General features: G+C 42.8%; 1 protein-coding gene across 5 annotated transcripts in view; it reads left to right on the top strand.

Moving 5' to 3' along the window:
* PCMTD2 (protein-L-isoaspartate (D-aspartate) O-methyltransferase domain containing 2) overlaps positions 1 to 17621 on the top strand; it is a 62897-nt gene that overhangs the window by 21813 nt on the left and 23463 nt on the right. For 2 of the 5 annotated variants that reach the window (XR_005058102.2, XR_012131182.1), the window contains exons 6-7: positions 1946 to 2484; positions 6685 to 6825. Coding sequence is in view for 2 of the 5 variants with exons in the window: in XM_037006621.2 (XP_036862516.1) it covers positions 1946 to 2325 (380 nt within the window). In the remaining 3 variants the exon portion in view is untranslated. Of the gene's footprint in view, positions 1 to 1945; positions 4668 to 5544; positions 6534 to 6684; positions 6826 to 17621 lie in introns of those variants that run through there. The other 3 variants (XM_037006621.2, XM_017678107.3, XR_005058101.2) reach the window with 2 other exon arrangements.

Raw genomic sequence — 17621 nt, 5'->3', positions numbered from 1 at the left:
GATTGCGGAGAGCCGTCAGATGTTTTAAATAATAGATGTGGTGCATCTGCATTCTGGGCTACATTGGTGGTCAGGTAGAGGGTGACTTTGTCAAATACATGCTCCCTGAAAATCCCACCAGCATAATTAAGCATGTACTGCCTGTGGTCAGGGAGGGCACCACCTCCCAGAGCCTTAGCAGAGTTTTGGAAGGTGAGGGCACAGCCAAGGTCATCTGTGAAGCTTTTCAGGGGTCTTTTTGTGTGAGGGCCTGGGTAAGAATCCGGACAGCATGGAGAGCACCCCAAGGTGTGGGTTTTGAGGCCAGGGCTTCCAGGCGAATGTTGAATGGTAAATAATCATGTGATACACTTTAGGGCTTCGGAAGTGAACAGCCCAGTTATTTGTAACTTCATCTTTCTGGGCGATCTTTCTTAGACTAGTAAAGTGTTGATGAAGACAATGAGATAGAAAAACCATGAGCATGAAGTCAGTGCATAGTGAGGTTGTGTCAGTGTAGACGTGACATGCAGGGGAAGACAGGTTCTCAAAGTGGACGGACAGGTGGCAGACTGCAGACAGGAACCACTTAGGAGGTGGTTAGCAGGAGAAAAAGATCAAAACTAAAACACTGGCGTCTACAGAGGAAAGGATTCTGGTGTAGGTACATAGGGCTTTTCTGAGGAAGGACACGGGAGCCTGAGGTGTCCAGCATTTGTTAGAGACGGGGATCTGTGGAAGGCTCAGGGCCTGTTCACGACTGGATCAGAGCTGTTGGCCAGTCTGTTATTTAACAGAATGGATGAGAGAGAGATGGCAGTAAAGAGAATCTCTGTGCACAACACCAGGCTGGGTGGAATAGGAGGAGCCAGCAAGATAGACTCAGGCCAGGGGACCGTTTGGGGGGTCGCTTCCCTCCAGGTGGCACCTTGGGGAGAGCCTAGAGAGGCCAGAAGCTGGCACTTGGGAGGTCTGATGACCTCTGCAGGGGCCGTTCCAGTAGTCTTAGGGGCAACACAGAGTATGGTTAGGGAAGGAAAGACGGCAGTGTTGGAGCAGAAAGGCATGACCCCTGGTGTTGAGCAGCAGGGCTGGTGCCGGAGCCTGTCGTGGAGGGGAGAGGAGGGGGGCAGTTGGGCGGGAGAGAAGGGTCTGTACTGATAAGGGGAGGAAGTGTTGAGAGCTTGGGCATGGGTGTTTTCCTGTGGAAGAGTGGGCATTGCTGAGATTCCTTGTAGGCCCCTCTAATTTGGGCAGTAACCATAGACCAGCAAGAGCCATCACTCTAGTGCTATTTTTTAGAGATGTTTGGTACTAGAGGGAAAACAAGTGATGTTTATTTTCAGTTTAGTGTATTTAAGTACATGACCCCTAATTCCTTTTGAGAAAAGCCCTTGTATTGCTATGTTTGCATTGCCTGTATCAAATTGAGTTTAAGTGTAATTGGCAGAGCTTATTTTTCTTTGGTGTGCTTTGGAGTTTTCTTCTTAAACATATTTTGGATTTGCATTTTCTCTACCTTAATAAAAAAGGAACAAATACTCAGTTTGTAAAGTCCTATGAAAATACTAACATGGGTAAAAGAATGCTATAGCCATATATTCACTGTGTTATTACTGGAGGAGAGAGAATACAGAAATGAATACATGTCAGTAGATATATAAAACGGGCTATCAAAGAAACAAAAAACCAAAACCCAGGTTTTTATTCTGCCAATGATTGATTAGTCAAGTTAGCTGCTGCTTTTCCTTATCTAAGTTCAGGGTTAGCGTATTTGAAATTATCTTTTGAAAAATACCATATGAATGCTAATCAGACAGTAATTGACATTTGTCGGGAGTACTCTTATATTCTTGTATTTGTAATATGCCAGTGAATGAAAATGACGTTGAGATTTTCAGATGCTCAGGCTTTGTGTTGGCGTCACCCAGGACGCGTCTGACACATGCTGCCGTTTGCCCCACAGCACCCTTGGCGGTCCGCAGCCTCCAGGACTTGGCTCGCATAGCCATCCGGGGCACCATTAAAAAGGTCATTCATCAGGAAACACTGAGCAGAAACGGAAATGGACTGAAGAATACTCCGAGGTTTAAACGAAGGAGAGTTCGCCGCCGTCGAATGGAAACGATTGTCTTTTTGGACAAAGAGGTCTTTGCCAGTCGGATTTCCAACCCCTCTGATGACAACAGCTGTGAAGACTTGGAAGAGGAACGGCGGGAGGAAGAGGACAAAACCCCGCCTGAAACGAAGCCAGACCCCCCAGTCAACTTCCTGCGTGAGAAGGTCCTCAGCCTCCCCCTGCCTGAGCCCCTGAAGTACTACCTGCTTTATTACAGAGAAAAGTAAGTCTGTGTGGACAGGAAAACACGACAGCGGGCCGCCGGGCCTGGCGTCCGCCGGTGAGGGGTGCCCTGCGGCGGATTCGATGGGGGACGAAAGCGCACTACTCTCTACATTTCTTCTTCAAGTTTGTTCCTGATTGTCCCCTAGCATTTTCATCCAGAGGTATGAATTCTTTAACGTTAACCTGACAAACGTAAAGTGCATAGAATGCTTTTCCAACAGGGAGAGAACTTGGAGCAGGATGCTGACTTCTGGCTCTCATGAAGCCCTGAAGCTCGGTCTGCATGTGGGGACTGCTTGGTGACTGTCTTCCACACAAATACATCTTCATTAAAAATGAAAAATGGAGTCGAAATTAACCTATGTTGCTTATTCGATGTGAAGCAAAGCACAGGTTTATAAGCTTGTAAAGTCTTAGGGGTGTGAACACCTGTGTTCAAGTTTCAGTTTTACAGTATGAACCTCTTAAATTTTAACAATGCTTTTCACTAAACTTTTTAGTTTTTAACAGGAGGGAAACATTATTGAAAAGCCCTCTCTTATTTTTGGTTAAATTAATTATATCTTATGTGAGTTGTCAGTTATAATTTTAAATATGAAAAGATTGTGATGGGGGAGGAGGAATAAAAATTGCCAGATGCCCTTCTGAAATTTCAGAAGAATTCCAAGGAATTTTTTCCTAACATCGTATTATTACCTTTAAAAAACACCAATGTCTAGTAATCATTTAAAGACTATCCTGAAGAATGAAGTAAGTGTGTGTAAAATAAGTGGTATTAGTTCAACCCCAGAGGTACGGATGATTGCTGAGCCAACCGTAAAGACGGCAGGTGTCTAAGGGATGACATGCTTGGTCCTCAGAACAGGTGAAAAGTATTAAGACTGCAGGAAATAGATTGGGGACTGGATTATAGATGGACTGTGCTTTTTTTCAGTTGTCTGTTTTTCTGTAATAATAGTACAGTACTGATGCATCATAGATTTTATCTTTTATAATTCTCCATAAGAACAAATACATGTACTTTAGTGGTTCCATTGCATTAGAACAGTATAACTCACAGTGACTTGAGAAATGGATCCCTAGAGCTTTCTATCTTTATGAAGTTATGGGTCTAGAAGAAAAGGCAGTTCTTCCAGTCAGATGGCAGAATGTTTGGATTACATTGCTTACTACAGAATATTGGTTCTTTTCAAATTTTTTTTAACCCAAAGAAAAGTATATAAAACGTTAAAAACAAATTCAGTCTCAGAGTGCTAATGTAGAATTAATCATCCAGATTTTATGATGTTAGCCCTTAGCCTCTTAGGTGTTGCTGGGGTTCAGTGGCCCTCTGATTTCACCAGCTTAACTGAGTTCTGGTTATATTTTTAAAACTTTTCTGCTTTTTAAAAGTAACTGAATCATTTTTATCACAGGATACTGTGTGCATGTATAGCTGGGAAAACGTATATTGGGCTACATTTGTAAATTTCAGCTGTTCTAAACATTACTTCATAGTTTTTACCTGCTTTTTTACTCAAAGTCAAGCATCATTCTTTGAGACACATGATTTCTGTTTACTTGCCAAAACTTCATAGTTTACAGTTCCTTGTTGGCATTATTCCAGTTGATACATAGAGACCTCTGCAATACAGGAACATTTTTGGACATAATAGTAAATAAATTATATCTGTGAAATCTGTTACATGAGGTGACTTGACTAAATTTTTTTTCCCTATAATTGTACATGGATTTCATTTTTTTAACAACCACATTTGCCTTTAGGCTTGACTTTAAAGTTTTTTTTCAATGCCTAAGATGTGCTTTTCCCTGTATATGTTAAACTTTTCACAATATTTTCTATTTACATGTTGTCAGTCTGAGTGATTTTTTAACCAGAATTTGGTTAAAAATATATAGATATAATATATGTGAAGTAGGTGGTATTTATCTCACAAACATAAAGGAGAATTGTAAATGAGTTTTCCTATGCTTAAGCACCTTCCACCAGAATTCAGAATGGTACACTACTTTTTGTTTTCAAACAAATGAAGCATATACAGTCAGTGTTGCCTGCAGGCTCTGTCTTGTAAACTGCATTTTAGGCCACTGTCGGCTTTTATGTCTTGAGTAGTCTGTATTTTTATATGTCACTTTTGTCTTGAAAGTAGTAAAGCCATAGACATGTGCAAAACAAGTATCAAATTTTATGAACATTATGTAATATAAAAATCAGTGGTGTATTTTAAAATACTTTTGCCTGTCTGGAACTTTCAGGGGATTAATGCAAGAAATTTGAAAGATTTTAATCAGCTTGTATATGTGGATAAATAAAGATACCAATAAAGTTAGTTAAGACATTTTAGCTTTCTTGGCATTACTTCTGTTTTCTGTGTGTGGGATTGAAATTCTTGACTACATTTTTTTCCAAAAATCTTAACAAAATAAACCTTTTTTCTTTATTAGAATAATGTGTTTTTCTTCACTACTTTGTATTGTTGCTTAAAAACACATGAAATTGAAATAGTCCAATAGAAAAGTGCTCTAAGTACATGAGAGAACAGGTGTGGTTTTTGTGGCACTTGAAAATGTTAAATGAAAATCGGGTAATGGCAACATATCTTACAAGCAGCAAAGGGTAAGAATTTAAGTTTAGGTTTTAGGGTAGAGTTGGGGTCAGACAGAGGTCAGGGCCTGGGTTTAGGAAGAAGGGTTAGAGTTAGGTTCAGGAATTAGGGTGCAAGGTCAGAGGGTCAGGATCAGGACTTGAATTTTTGAGGGGCTATTGTTAAAATATTTTTTTTACTTCAAATTCAGATTTTTCTTCTAAACATTGCCAATTATTTTAGTCCATCTGGACCACTGTAACAAACACCATTTTGGTACTTTGAGGGGCTTATAAACAGAAGTCTGTCCTGATTCTGGAGGCTGGAAGACTGAGGTCAGGGTGCTGAGATGTTAGGGTGATGGCTCTCGTTCTGGTGGCAGGCTCGTATCCCAGGGGGAAGGGGCTGGGGTCTAAGGCAGACCAATCCCAGTCGTGAGGGCTACGTCCTCATGACTTAATCGCCGCCCAAGCACCCCATGCTCTAACACCATAATCTTGGGAGTTAGGATTCTAACATGCGAATGTGGGGGGAAACCCAAACATTCACATCACAGCACCGATACATGGGAAATCGATTTGCTTTTGTGTAGTGACCCTCTGCCTTGCCTTGGTTTTCTCTTTGTTTCCCCATCAGGGCACAGGAATGGTGGGCTCAATTTCAATTGGAAATTTCGAGCTAAGACGCCGAACTAGAGAGCCACAAAACTGCCGGGAGAGGGTGAACTGTGGGCATGCCGTGCCTTGCGCTGTGCCCGGAGCCTCGGCAGGGGAGGGCACGCAGCATCTGGGGACGGTTGTGGCGGCGAGGACAGAGCGAGCGCGACCCGTGGCCCCCCGGGGGCGTGGCTGGCGAGGCGGGTCCTGGGCACCTGGTCGTAGGCGCAGGGCCGCATGTCCCACGTGCCCGCCCGCCATGGCTCCTCGGCGCTTCCCCGGGGATTTCACAGCGGCCCATTCTTCGGCTTGGCTGCTCGGAACACGGCACTCGAGGGGTTCGGGGTGTGGCGGAGCATCCGGCTGCCGGCGCCCTGCCGTCCGGAGCCTTGTCGGGTCCTCTTTCGGTGCATGCGAACGCCGTCAAGAAACTAGGTGGACACATGGAGAAGGCGGTGGATGAAACATTACTTAGGTTCACATACATTATTCATATCCCAACTGGCATTTAGCAAAAATGCACTTTTCTGGCCTTAATAGAAGTAAACGTTGTTAACAATTTTTTACTTTTGGTGAGAAAAATCACAGTTTAATTGGCATCACATTTGTAACTGTTGCATAGAATAATACCTGTTTTGTAAACGTTGACACCCTACATTAGATGAAATGTGTAAATTTCTCGAACTTTGATAATAAAATCAGAGTTTGTTAAAAGTCAGTTACTACTCAGTTGTTAACTGTAAACCCATATGGTCCTGGGTTATTTTCCGGTTATTTTCCGATGGGAGATTTCTAAACACCAAGCTTTTCTATGTTCAGTGGTCTGAACATAGAAGAAAATAGGTATTTTCTTTATGGTACATTTTCTCATATGTATTTTTAAAAGGAAATCACCCACTTCCTTTAGGTTTCCTATTAGATTCAGTTTGTTTTTCTTACTGACTTTTAATTTCTCTCTTTCTAGTTTTCTCCAAGATTGTCACAATTAATTAATAAATATTGGTATGTTATGAATAACTGAAAAATTTTATGTGGATTTTATTTTATTTCATTTGATTCCCTTTATTGTACGTCTTTCTGCTCCAGGACCCGATGACATTTAGGCATCCTGTCTCTTTAGGCTCTCCTTGGCTGTGACAGTGCACCGACGGACTTGGCAGCCCTGAGGGGACCAGTCAGGTCTTTGGTATCATCGGGATGTGCTGGATGTCTCCCCATGGTCAGACTTCCGGCATGAGCTTCGAGGAAGCAGATCACAGAGGTAAGCTGCATCCTCATCGCTTCATAGGAAGGGAACGTCTTCTTGAGGTGACTGTGCCTGTGAAGTTTGGTTTCTGGCTGAAGTAGTGTTCTCCAGGTTTCCCCACTGGGAAGTTAGGTTTTTCTTGTCCATTTGTGTGTCTTCTTTAGGAGGAAGACACTATACAGAGCCCACACCTCAGGGAGAGGAGTTAGGTCCACCTCTGTGGTGGATGGCTGAGAATCTACATCTGGAACGGCTCTGCGTAGGAGAGGCCTGTTCAGCTCTATTTATTTACAACCCCCACCCCACATATGCATTTCTTCTTACCAGTGTGAACACCTGGATCATTATTTTAGGTATTTAGTGATACCCCAGCACTACAGTGTTTGATTGCTTAGGTATTCCTGCTCTCTCTGTGGCAAACTTGTTCCGCTGGCTTGTTTTCCTTCACATATTCAGTCTTTGTGGGTTTTTTTCTGGGGGGGTGCTTCCTTACTGCATGATACTTCAATATGATCATAGGTGCTCTAGTTACTGTCTCAGTTCTAGTATCAGCTATTTCTTCAGAGTGCCCTTGTTCCTTTAATAGAGAAGAGTATTAAAAACCCGTATGTGGGAGCTGAATGTGCTCAGTGGACAACACAGGGGTGGGTTATGTGTGTGTGTCACTGTGTTGTCAACCTGGAAAGGAAGAGCTGCAAACAGAGGCAAAGTAGAGCTTACCTGGGATTAAAGAATTTCAATTTGGAGAGCACAGATCCAGGCAGCTACTCAAATAGTGTTCCCACTTGTAGGGTGAAAAAAGGGATTTTATGAGGCAAAGGAAGAGGGGTGGCAGTTACATGAGCCAAGAGAAAAGTTTTCTGTAGGCGTTTTAATAAGCTGATCCACTCCGGGTTATACACTGACCACTGACTATATCTTCAGGAAGTCCATATCCATCAGACTTGTGGTCAGATGCCCGTCCTCCTGCTGGCCACTCAGATGATTGCTGTTCTGCCCAGCACACGGGTTTTGGCCCAATCAGACAAAGGCCGGTGAGGTGGCTTCTCTCTGGCGGCCGCTGCGCCTCCGTTCTGACGTGGCTCCAGTCGTGTCTGTCTCTCACAATGTTCACAAAATGTTCACAACGTACAGGCGCCTGACTATGAAGATTTCTGTGCGGAGCTCCCCACATCCACATTAAGCTGCAGGTGCGTTTGTACCGACATCTTCAACCTGATCCGTGATCGCATAGACCTTGTAACCTTCTCCGCTTGCTTACCTGTAACTTCCGCCTCCAACAGGGAGAACCCTGGCTCCGACTATCTGTCACTTAATCCACTGCTCATCCCACATTACAGATGTAGGGTTTTCAGGGTTGTCAGTGGGGACCTGCATGGAAATAGCTGATAAAACATAGTCCGCTGTCTGTACAGTACATCCTCCCTTTAGTCTACAGTCTCTGCCCATTTCCCAGTGTCCCAGGTCAGCCTGGGGGCAGGTCAGCCTGTCTCACCACCAGCAGTGAGCTTTTCCCCAGACATTTCTAATACAGTTAGATTCTTTGTTAAATTTTATATTCACCCCGTGACACTCTCACATCCTAACTAACTTAATTTGAATGGATTATGATTTAATTGTTGGGCTCTAAGGATCTCTGGGTTTAGACAAATGCATAGTGGCCAGTGTCCATCACTAGAGTGTCCCACGGGACACTCCAGACTCCCCACCATGACCCCTTTACCACCTCTGTAGCTGTGTCTTGTCCAGAGCGTCATGTACACAGGGTCCCACAGTGTGTGGCCTCTTCAGGTTGGCTCCTGCCACTTAGCATCATGCACGCAGACTCACCCACGTCTCTGCACAGGTTGGCGGTTCCTTCCTTTCTGTTGCTGAACAGTTTCCATTCCTGGTGTAAGGGAGGCAGAATATCCCCCCTGCCCTTCTCGGTTCCTGCCCGAGACAGCTGCTCCTCCTGCCCAGAATTAAAGAATGCTTAGCAGGAGAAAAGCAGACAGAAATGTAATGACATGTGTACTTCCCGTCTTCATGGGAGATGCCCAGGACCTCTGAGTAACTCCCTCGAATTACCTAATTTACCGCCTTAAGATCTATCTTCAGCTAAGCACAAGTAAGGTGTTAGGGGAGGAGAGAAGCTAGTTAACTGGGAGCTTATCAGGCAAAGCAGAATAAACACAAGGGCATGGTTGTCATGCAGAGTTGAGCCGAGACCAAACTCCACTGGTAGAAGCTTCTAGAGGTTTAGTTGGCTTTCCACTCCTGGTACAGAGGGACACATCCTTACACATGTGGATTTCCTGCATAAATGCAAGTGCTCCTCATAACAGGGCAACTTCTACTCAATTTCCAGAGAGTCTCTCTGTCTGCTGTTTTAAAAAATTAATCAGCCCAACATAATCCTGTGCCGAAGAGGCATATTTTGGGATGGCATATTCTGCTACCCTTCCCGTGGGTGTACCCCAATTTGCTACCCCATTCATCTACTGAAGAACTTTCTGATATCTGTGAGTTTTTAGCCATTATAAATAGAGCTGCTGTGTAAAATCACATGGTGGTTTTTGTTGGGACATGGTTTTTCAAAGCAGTTGTCTAAATACTGGAGCAGCAATTTTGGATCCTAAAATAAGTTTTTTTTATGGTAAAATATTTTTTAATGGTTCTTTTTTGTTTTATGGATTTTTTATATCTTGAGTAAAAATTCTTTATCAAATATTTATTTTGCAAATACTTTCTCCCAGTTTCTGTCTCATCTTTGGGTCCTCTGAACAAGGTTTTAAGAGTAGAAAATTATAAATCTATAAAACCCACGTGATTATTTATTTTCCTTTTGTGGTTAGGCTTTTGGTGCTGGGTGTTTAAACTCATCATTGAACTGGAGTTGTGCAGATTTTCTTCTTGTTTTTTTTTTTCTTGGACTGACATGGTCATTTTCCAGTTGAAATTACTTTCCGGCAATTTCAAGCCTACGGAAAACTTGCAGTGTCAGTACGAATACTCTTTACACTGAATTCCCCGGCATCCCGTTTCACCACTTCACACAAAATGCTGGAGTGTCTGTGCCAAACAGGGACACAAGCCCAGGGAGCTACCACCTGACCTCAAATGGGGGAAGTGTTAGAGTCTCCATATGATAACCCAGTGCACAGACCCCCCGCGGCTGTCACCACCCATCCCAGCTGTGTGCACTTATCTTTTCATTTTGATCCTGTTTCCTTTTTCTGGAACTGTTCCCCAGACTTACCTCAGTGGGACCCTCCAGCGACCTCACATAAGTGGGACCACATAATATTTGTCCTTGTATGATGGTTGTATTTCACTGAGCATAGTGGTTTTAGGGCCCATTTGTGCAGCAGGTGCCAGGACTTCCTTGTTTACTCCACTGTGTATAGACCACAGTTTCATCCATTTGTCTGTCTATGGGCACCTGGTCGTCTCTGCCTTCTGGCAGTTGTGAATTATGCTGCTGTGAATGAACATGGGTGTGCAGATAGCTAAGTCCTTGCTTTCGTGTCGTTTGAGCAAATGCCCTGAAATGGACTTGCTAATCATACATTAATTCTATGCCCGAGTTTCTGGGGAAACTGGCCCCCCGTGCCCCCACACACTGTTTTCAAAGCAGCTTTGGACCATTTTTCTTTATTTCTTTATATGGCAGAATAATGCAGTTTATTGGTCACCCCTGTTCTGTTCATCCATTTACCCCTTGATGGGCATTTGAGTTGTTGCTACCTTTTGGGTGTGGTGAGCAGTGCTGCCAAGAACTCATGCGCCTGTTTCTGTTTGACAAAACAGAAGAAATAATTCTGTCCATGGTCACCGAAGAAGAATGGAGATGCCCCAGCAGAGATTTGGTCCCATTTCCTTATGGACTCCTAGTAGCCTTGTTGGGTGCTAAGTGTGGGTAAAATTGCAGCATTTCCAGAACCTCTTGCCTGGCCTTAGTGCATCTCCATATCAATAGGTGTTCTCAAGGGAAGGGATATAGACATCTCTGTATCAGTAGACAATTACAGGGGGAAGCGAGGCATATCGACTGGAGAGGTTGGGAGGGGCCCCTTCTGCAGCTGGGTTGGGAGAGACAACAGGAGAGTGAAAATGGACTACTTGTAAGAAATGCATGGGTTTCTCCCACTTTATTTCTCCCTTTGACTGATCTTGGTTTCAAAGGTATTTTGCCCCTGGATTTCCCACCCTGGAGTTCCACTAAGTAATCACTAATTTACTTGAACATGACATAAGAGGAAGCCCATGGAACAAGCTGACATGCTAATAATCCTATAGGAACTCCATCGTTCCCCAGTGTAGCTGATAAGTAGTATTCAAGTAGCTTAAATAACAGGACTGATAGATTTTCCTTGGTTTATAAATTGGGAGTTTTCTAAAGTTTTACTTTCCCTTTTGAACAACTCCTGACTGCACCTCTTTTAGTCACTGCAGTAGAAAAGGATGGATAGGACACACATTGTCTCAAAATCAGTAGAACTAATGTCCTAGTATTGTACAAAATGTCAGAATCCACGGTCTAAATGATAGATCTGCCCTTATCTTGTTTCCTCATCTTTTATCTATATAAACTATCCTATCAAGGGCTCAGCTTCCTTATCTGGGATAAGAGGTGGATAGATTTGTCAATATCCAGGAGCATTCGAACTTTAATATTCCCTGGATATGAGGGCTGAAGCAAAAACGATGGCTTCTTTAATAATTAAGCTGGTTCATGAAAGTCACCAGGAAGATCTCTCAGAGATCAGATACCATACACACATTGCAGCACACTGACCTTTACAGTGCCCACTCACTCACTCACAGAATTAAGGGCACTGTGCTAGGGTTTTAGGGTTTCCTTTTTTCTTAGGCAGGGAATGTAGATAAAAGGATTTCTTTCACTTTTTGGTACTACAAGCCTTTCCTTATCTCTTGGATCTTAAAATATGGGTAGAGTTTTGGCATGTGGAGCATAGGTGGGGCATTTCAGGTGGTAGGAACAATGTGAGCAAATGCATAAGAAAGAATGGATTTTGAGAATGGCACATGATATTACATGGTGAGAGCAGCATTTCAGTTTCTGCCTTGCACAGCACTGGTTTTACATGATATTAATGCAGGTCTGAAGCATTTGGGAAAAGCTGTCCACCACATCCCCTTATGTGCTCACTATGGACTCTGAGACGCTTTGGAGGGAAGCAATGATTTAACTTGCTTAATTCAGTCTTACTCGGATTTACTTGACAACAACCCTTTCTGCAAAGCGACCTTCACTCGGCTGATGGGCTGTATTTTGTGGAAGGCCTTTGACAAATGCTGGCATGGGGCTAAGGATACTTCTTTATTGGGACAGGCATGTGATTTTTTTTGTTGTTAGAATGTTTCACTGTTTCATGCCCTAAAATTTGTCACTTTGCAGAATGCAGGTTTTAGCCTTCTGCCTTTATTTGATTCATTGTGCTTTTCAAACAGCTCAAGAACTTTCCTGGCTTCATCTCAGGTGGTTACTGAGAGCTCCCAGGTATGTTTCGTGGCTCCGGGCACTTACCACTCATTTCCTCTTGATTCCTTTCCTTTGACTTCAAACTTCTTATGAATGTGAGCTAATTGGTAGGTTCCTCAACCTGTAGTATCAAAATCAGCTACTTCCCTCACATTCACTTTCTTAGTAACAAGATGTAATATTAAATGAATAAAACATAGCCCAGGGATTGACTATTGAGCAATGGCATTTGCTCAATAAAATTGTATTTGCCTTCTTTCTTTGTCCAGAGGTATCAAAACACTGCCAGAGTTCTTAAATTGAAAGCAGAATCATCTAATGTATCCAGCTCATCCAACCATCAAAATTGGTCTTTTTTTCTTACCCATATTGCCTCTTATTCCTAATAGTGACATTTTAGTCCACTCTGAGCAGATTATAACTTACTACTGCATTAATACCTCGGCTATTCCTTGACTAAAATTTCCTTCATGGACAGACAGTCTCATGATCCTAATCAGTTTTTTAAAGGTATACACACAAACGACAAACACTAATTGCCCTGAGCATAGGTGAGTTTCTACACGTTTATACACCCATGTATTCAATGCCAGAAAAAGATATCATAAGGCATTTCTAGCAGCCTAAAATGTTCTCTCTCAGGTCTTCCCCCTCTGTACTCCGCAGGGGTAACCCTTATACTGACTTCTGTCAGCACGTGTACACGTGGAAACACTGTATCCTCCTGGGCCTGGCGTCTTGGCCTGTATCAAGTGTACCAGTGGTTTGTTTCTTTTATTGTGTCCCCCTGCTTATTTGAAATTAGACATTCATGTAGTGTCAAAGTACCGCTGATTTCCCAATATTATTATGCTGATGTACATCTTCAAGGGCTTTCCAGTTTCTCTGTCTTTCCACCCTCTTCCCCTTCAATCTTCATCTATTTTATTTAACCAGCCTCAGCCAGCCTCACTCCCTCTGTTCCCCATCACGTACCAGTCCCCTGATCAGCCAGGGTTGCTCTCATTTCGTAAACCCTCTGTGCTCCTTCCTGACACTGTGTCTGTCTGGTTCTCTGCCCTGAAGGCCCTTTGTTCTCCTTCCTACATATCTGTTCAAGTTTCAGCTCAAACCCTGTCTTTCTCAAGAAGTCTTCCCAGAAAAAGCCAGTGCTTTTTGGAATTCTCCTTTAGTGAATTCACATAGCCAGTCTAATCTGTGCTCCCTGACCTGGTAATTAATTACTGATTGTTTCCGTCATTTAGTAGTGTTTGTTTTCCTTATGTGTTACTGTTTATACAAGCAGATTAGAATGACTTGAGCCAGGAACTATGTCGTTTTTTTTTTCATTTCAGTGCAAGGATCTGTGATATTAGATTAGATTAGATTAAACTGCTCTTTCCCACTTCCCAATCACACTAAGAACTTGCATAAAGCACAAATAAAACTTACTGGTTACTAGGTTTTTAAGTCTTTCTTTCTGGTCCCTGGCTCTAAGCTGCACTTCTGTAGTGCTAAGTTGACTGCTTGCTTATTGTCACACAACTCGGGAATTAGCCAAATCATTACAAATCTAGAACATTAATGATATCAGAAAGCCAAATGGATGTCACAGGCTGAGGCCCAAGGGAGAGGTGTTGTGTGAATCATAGGTTGGTGGGGCTCAAAATTAATGATTTGCTCTTCCAGTATTCCATTCTAATTAAGAAAGGAGTATGCAAGTATGTGATTAAGATTTAACAACATTGGTAAAGATGATGCCGGGGTTCTTATTCACGAAGCCGAAGAATGAGCTTCACAAACACTCAAGGTAGGAGAGCAAGGTACAGGCTTTTATTTAGAAATAAAGTGAGAGGAAAGAGCTCCTGGCTCATGCCAGAAGGGGACAAGAGAGCCCATAGTGGTGTGTTGTCTAGGGGGCTTTATAGACAGTTGAGGATTTTTCGAGAACATGAAAAAACTTAGGGGTGTGGACTTGCATCACCTGCCCTGTCCTCAAGGTGGGCTGGGTCATAGACTGATTGCCGGGGCTGACTGGAGTCACGGGTTATGCTGATACCGTGCAGAACACTCAAACGTTCCAGGCCAAGTTGCTTCTGGCCTTTTGACCTTTAAGTGATCTCACTGAAGATGTCTGTATTATTAGGTATCTTTCCCTAGAGAATTAGTGTGCCCTTGACTTTGCATAATGCTTAGCACAGAGTTTCAATAGGGACTTCTTTGCCCATTGTTACATTGCTCTGACTGTAAATATTCTGCCCTGTTTTTCCCAGAGGCCCTTACCCTACTCTGACTACACCAAACGTCCCTGTCTCAAAAAGAGAAAGGGTACTTTGAGGGCTTTTTGGGATGTGTGAGTGAATATGATTGGACGGAGAGAAAGAAAAAACCAGGGCTATGAGCCCACAGATGAGCTCAGGAGAGAGGAGGTCTCACTCATCTCAGAGAGCCTCAGCCACCTGAGCAGTGTTGGCAGGAGACAAATGAAAGGGCTTTGGGAGATGCTGCAAGACACTCACGGGGAAAAGCTTGGCCTGGTGTTCATCACCCAGCTATTCCTGATATGCACACATTAACTAAAGGCAGGTCTTTGCCATAGTGGTGTCCTCATTTGGGAAGTAGGGTCAAATCAAAAAAGGGCATCTTGGGCTGCCAGAATCAACAAAGAGAGGAAAAAAATAAGCAACATGTCACTCATGAGTGGTTTTCCCCAATATACATGGTCTCCCTGATAACACCTCACCTAATTCCTATTGTAGCACAGAAACTAGATTGGACGGTAAGGTAAAGAGATACCTATAGAAACGGAATTAATATAGACAATAAAACATAACTTTAAACGTAAAGTTCTAAATGTTGTTCCCAAGGAAAGTTGAAATGATAGTTCAATAGTACATTGAGATCAGAGCTAGAGGGTACAGAGGGTATTATGCTCAGTGAAATAAGCCAGGCAGAGAAAGACAAGCACCAAATGATTTCACTCATCCGTGGAGCATAAGAACAAAGAAAAAACTGAAGGAACAAAACAGAAGCAGACTCACAGAACCCAAGAAAGGACTCACAGTTACCAAAGGGAAAGGGACTGGGGAGGATGGGTGGGAAGGGAGGGAAAAGCGGGATATAGTAAGAAAACATCTGTTTGAAGGCATGAGTAATATTAGTAAAAATGTGATTGTTCCATGACCTTAAACATTTTCTGACCAAACATTAGAAACTCTCTTCCTGTAGCTTATAAAGGTATAGATACAGTTTTAAAAATAGTAAACCTTAGATATAGCTAATACACTGCAATCTAAAACATTAGAAATATTGAGAATTAACATGTTTTATTCCATTGTAGGAAACATATAAGACTTCTAGTTTCTAGTCCAGCAACCTGGACTAGATGAAACCTGGACCAAACTGAAAAATCAATGGCACTTCTCTCAGGTCCATCAGAGAAGCAAGGTTACAAGGCAGGTCCCAGGCAGATGCAGAGAACAGTGATTTACCAGAACAGAAACCCTGGCTCATCAAATACCTTTGGAGATTCACAGGAGTGGAAACCTCCGTGGCAGCCAGTGCAGAAGGTTAGGAAAACCTGAACTGTAACTGGTGAACACCTGGAGGCTCACCGTGGACAAGTCTGTGAGTCAGAGACTCTAGGGAAGCCCCCATACTTCTGTGAGTTTTACCTCTTGGAGCTCTACCAGGTTGTTCTATAATAATCAGAGAAAAAAATCCCTTTGGGGTTCTGGCAGTGTGGAGAGGAAAGGAACAATTTTGAAATATACCAGAGAATTCTGTTATTCTTACCAAGGCCTGCCTTCAAGAGAAACTGTTTTGCCAGAGGCTTAACCCTTTGGAGTTCTGTCAGAGCCTAACTGACCTGGGGGCAGGGAAATAGCCAACTCCAGCCCCTTTTACCTATTCTGTGCCTCCTAAGGTAGGGGAGAAAACTAAGAGGTACTGGTGAGGGCATGGCTGAGGGGCACAGGCTACTGTAAGACTGAAACTGAATCAAGACTGAGGAATGCTTCCCCTCCTCCACACTGTAACACCACATCATTAAAGGCCTTTTTACTGCCTTTAATTTCACCCAGTACATCATTGTCTGGATAGAATCATAAAATGCTTAATACCACTAATGGCAGAAAACAAGTAAAATACAAAAAAAGGAACAAAGAACAGTGGTACCAGATACAAAAAGTAACAAGTATGATAGGTATGATCTGCTATATCAATAATTGATTCAAATGCCAGTGGTCTAAATACACCAATTAAAAGAGAGAGATTTGTCAGACGGGATCGAAAAACAAGACCCAGCCAACTAGATACAAGACATCTCCCTTAAATATGAAAATACATATGGATTAAAGTGATGGAGAAGGATATACCATGCTAATATTAGTAAAAAGAAAGCTTGAGTAGCTATATTAATTTCAGGCAGAGCAGACTTCAGAGCAAGGAAAATTATCAAGCACAAAGAGGGCCAATACACAATGATAAAGGGGCCAGTTTGCTAAGAAGACATTATTGTTAATGTGATGTGCCTACTAACAAAGCATCAAAATTCATGAGCCAAAAAGTGACAGGACTGCAAGGAGAAAGGGATGGATCCACTATCACAGCCAGATATTTATTTATTTATTCATTTTTTATATGCCCATTTTTTCTGGTATTATTAATACACATTTACATGAGCAGCATTGTGGTTACTAGATTCCCCCCATTATCAAGTCCCCCCCACATACCCCATTACAGTCACTGTCATCAGCATAGTAAGATGCCATAGAATCACTACTTGCCTTCTGCGCTCTACTGTCTTCCCCGTGCCCCACTCCCCTACATTATATGTGCTAATCGTAATGCCCCCTTTTCCCCCTTATCCCTCCCTTCCCACCCATCCTCCCCGGTCCCTTTCCCTTTGGTAACTGTGAGTCCTTTCTTGGGTTCTGTGAGTCTGCTTCTGTTTTGTTCCTTCAGTTTTTTCTTTGTTCTTATGCTCCACAGATGAGTGAAATCATTTGGTACTTGTCTTTCTCTGCCTGGCTTATTTCACTGAGCATAATACCCTCTATACCCTCTAGCTCCATCCATGTTGTTGCAAACGGTAGGATTTGTTTTCTTCTTATGGCTGAATGATACTCCATTGTGCATATGTAGCACCTCTTCTTTATTCAGCTACTGATGAACACTTGGGTTGTTTTCATTTCTTGGCTATTGTAAATAGTGCTGTGATAAGCATAGGAGTGCATATGGTTTTTTGAAACTGGGCTCCTGCATTCTTAGGGTAAATTCCTAGGAGTGGAATTCCTGGGTCAAATAGCATTTCTATTTTTGAGTTTGTTGAGGAACCTCCGTA

Source organism: Manis javanica, chromosome 5 (genome assembly GCF_040802235.1).
Source record: "Manis javanica isolate MJ-LG chromosome 5, MJ_LKY, whole genome shotgun sequence".
NCBI lineage: Eukaryota > Metazoa > Chordata > Mammalia > Pholidota > Manidae > Manis > Manis javanica.
This window is presented reverse-complemented; position numbering and strand designations above follow the sequence as displayed.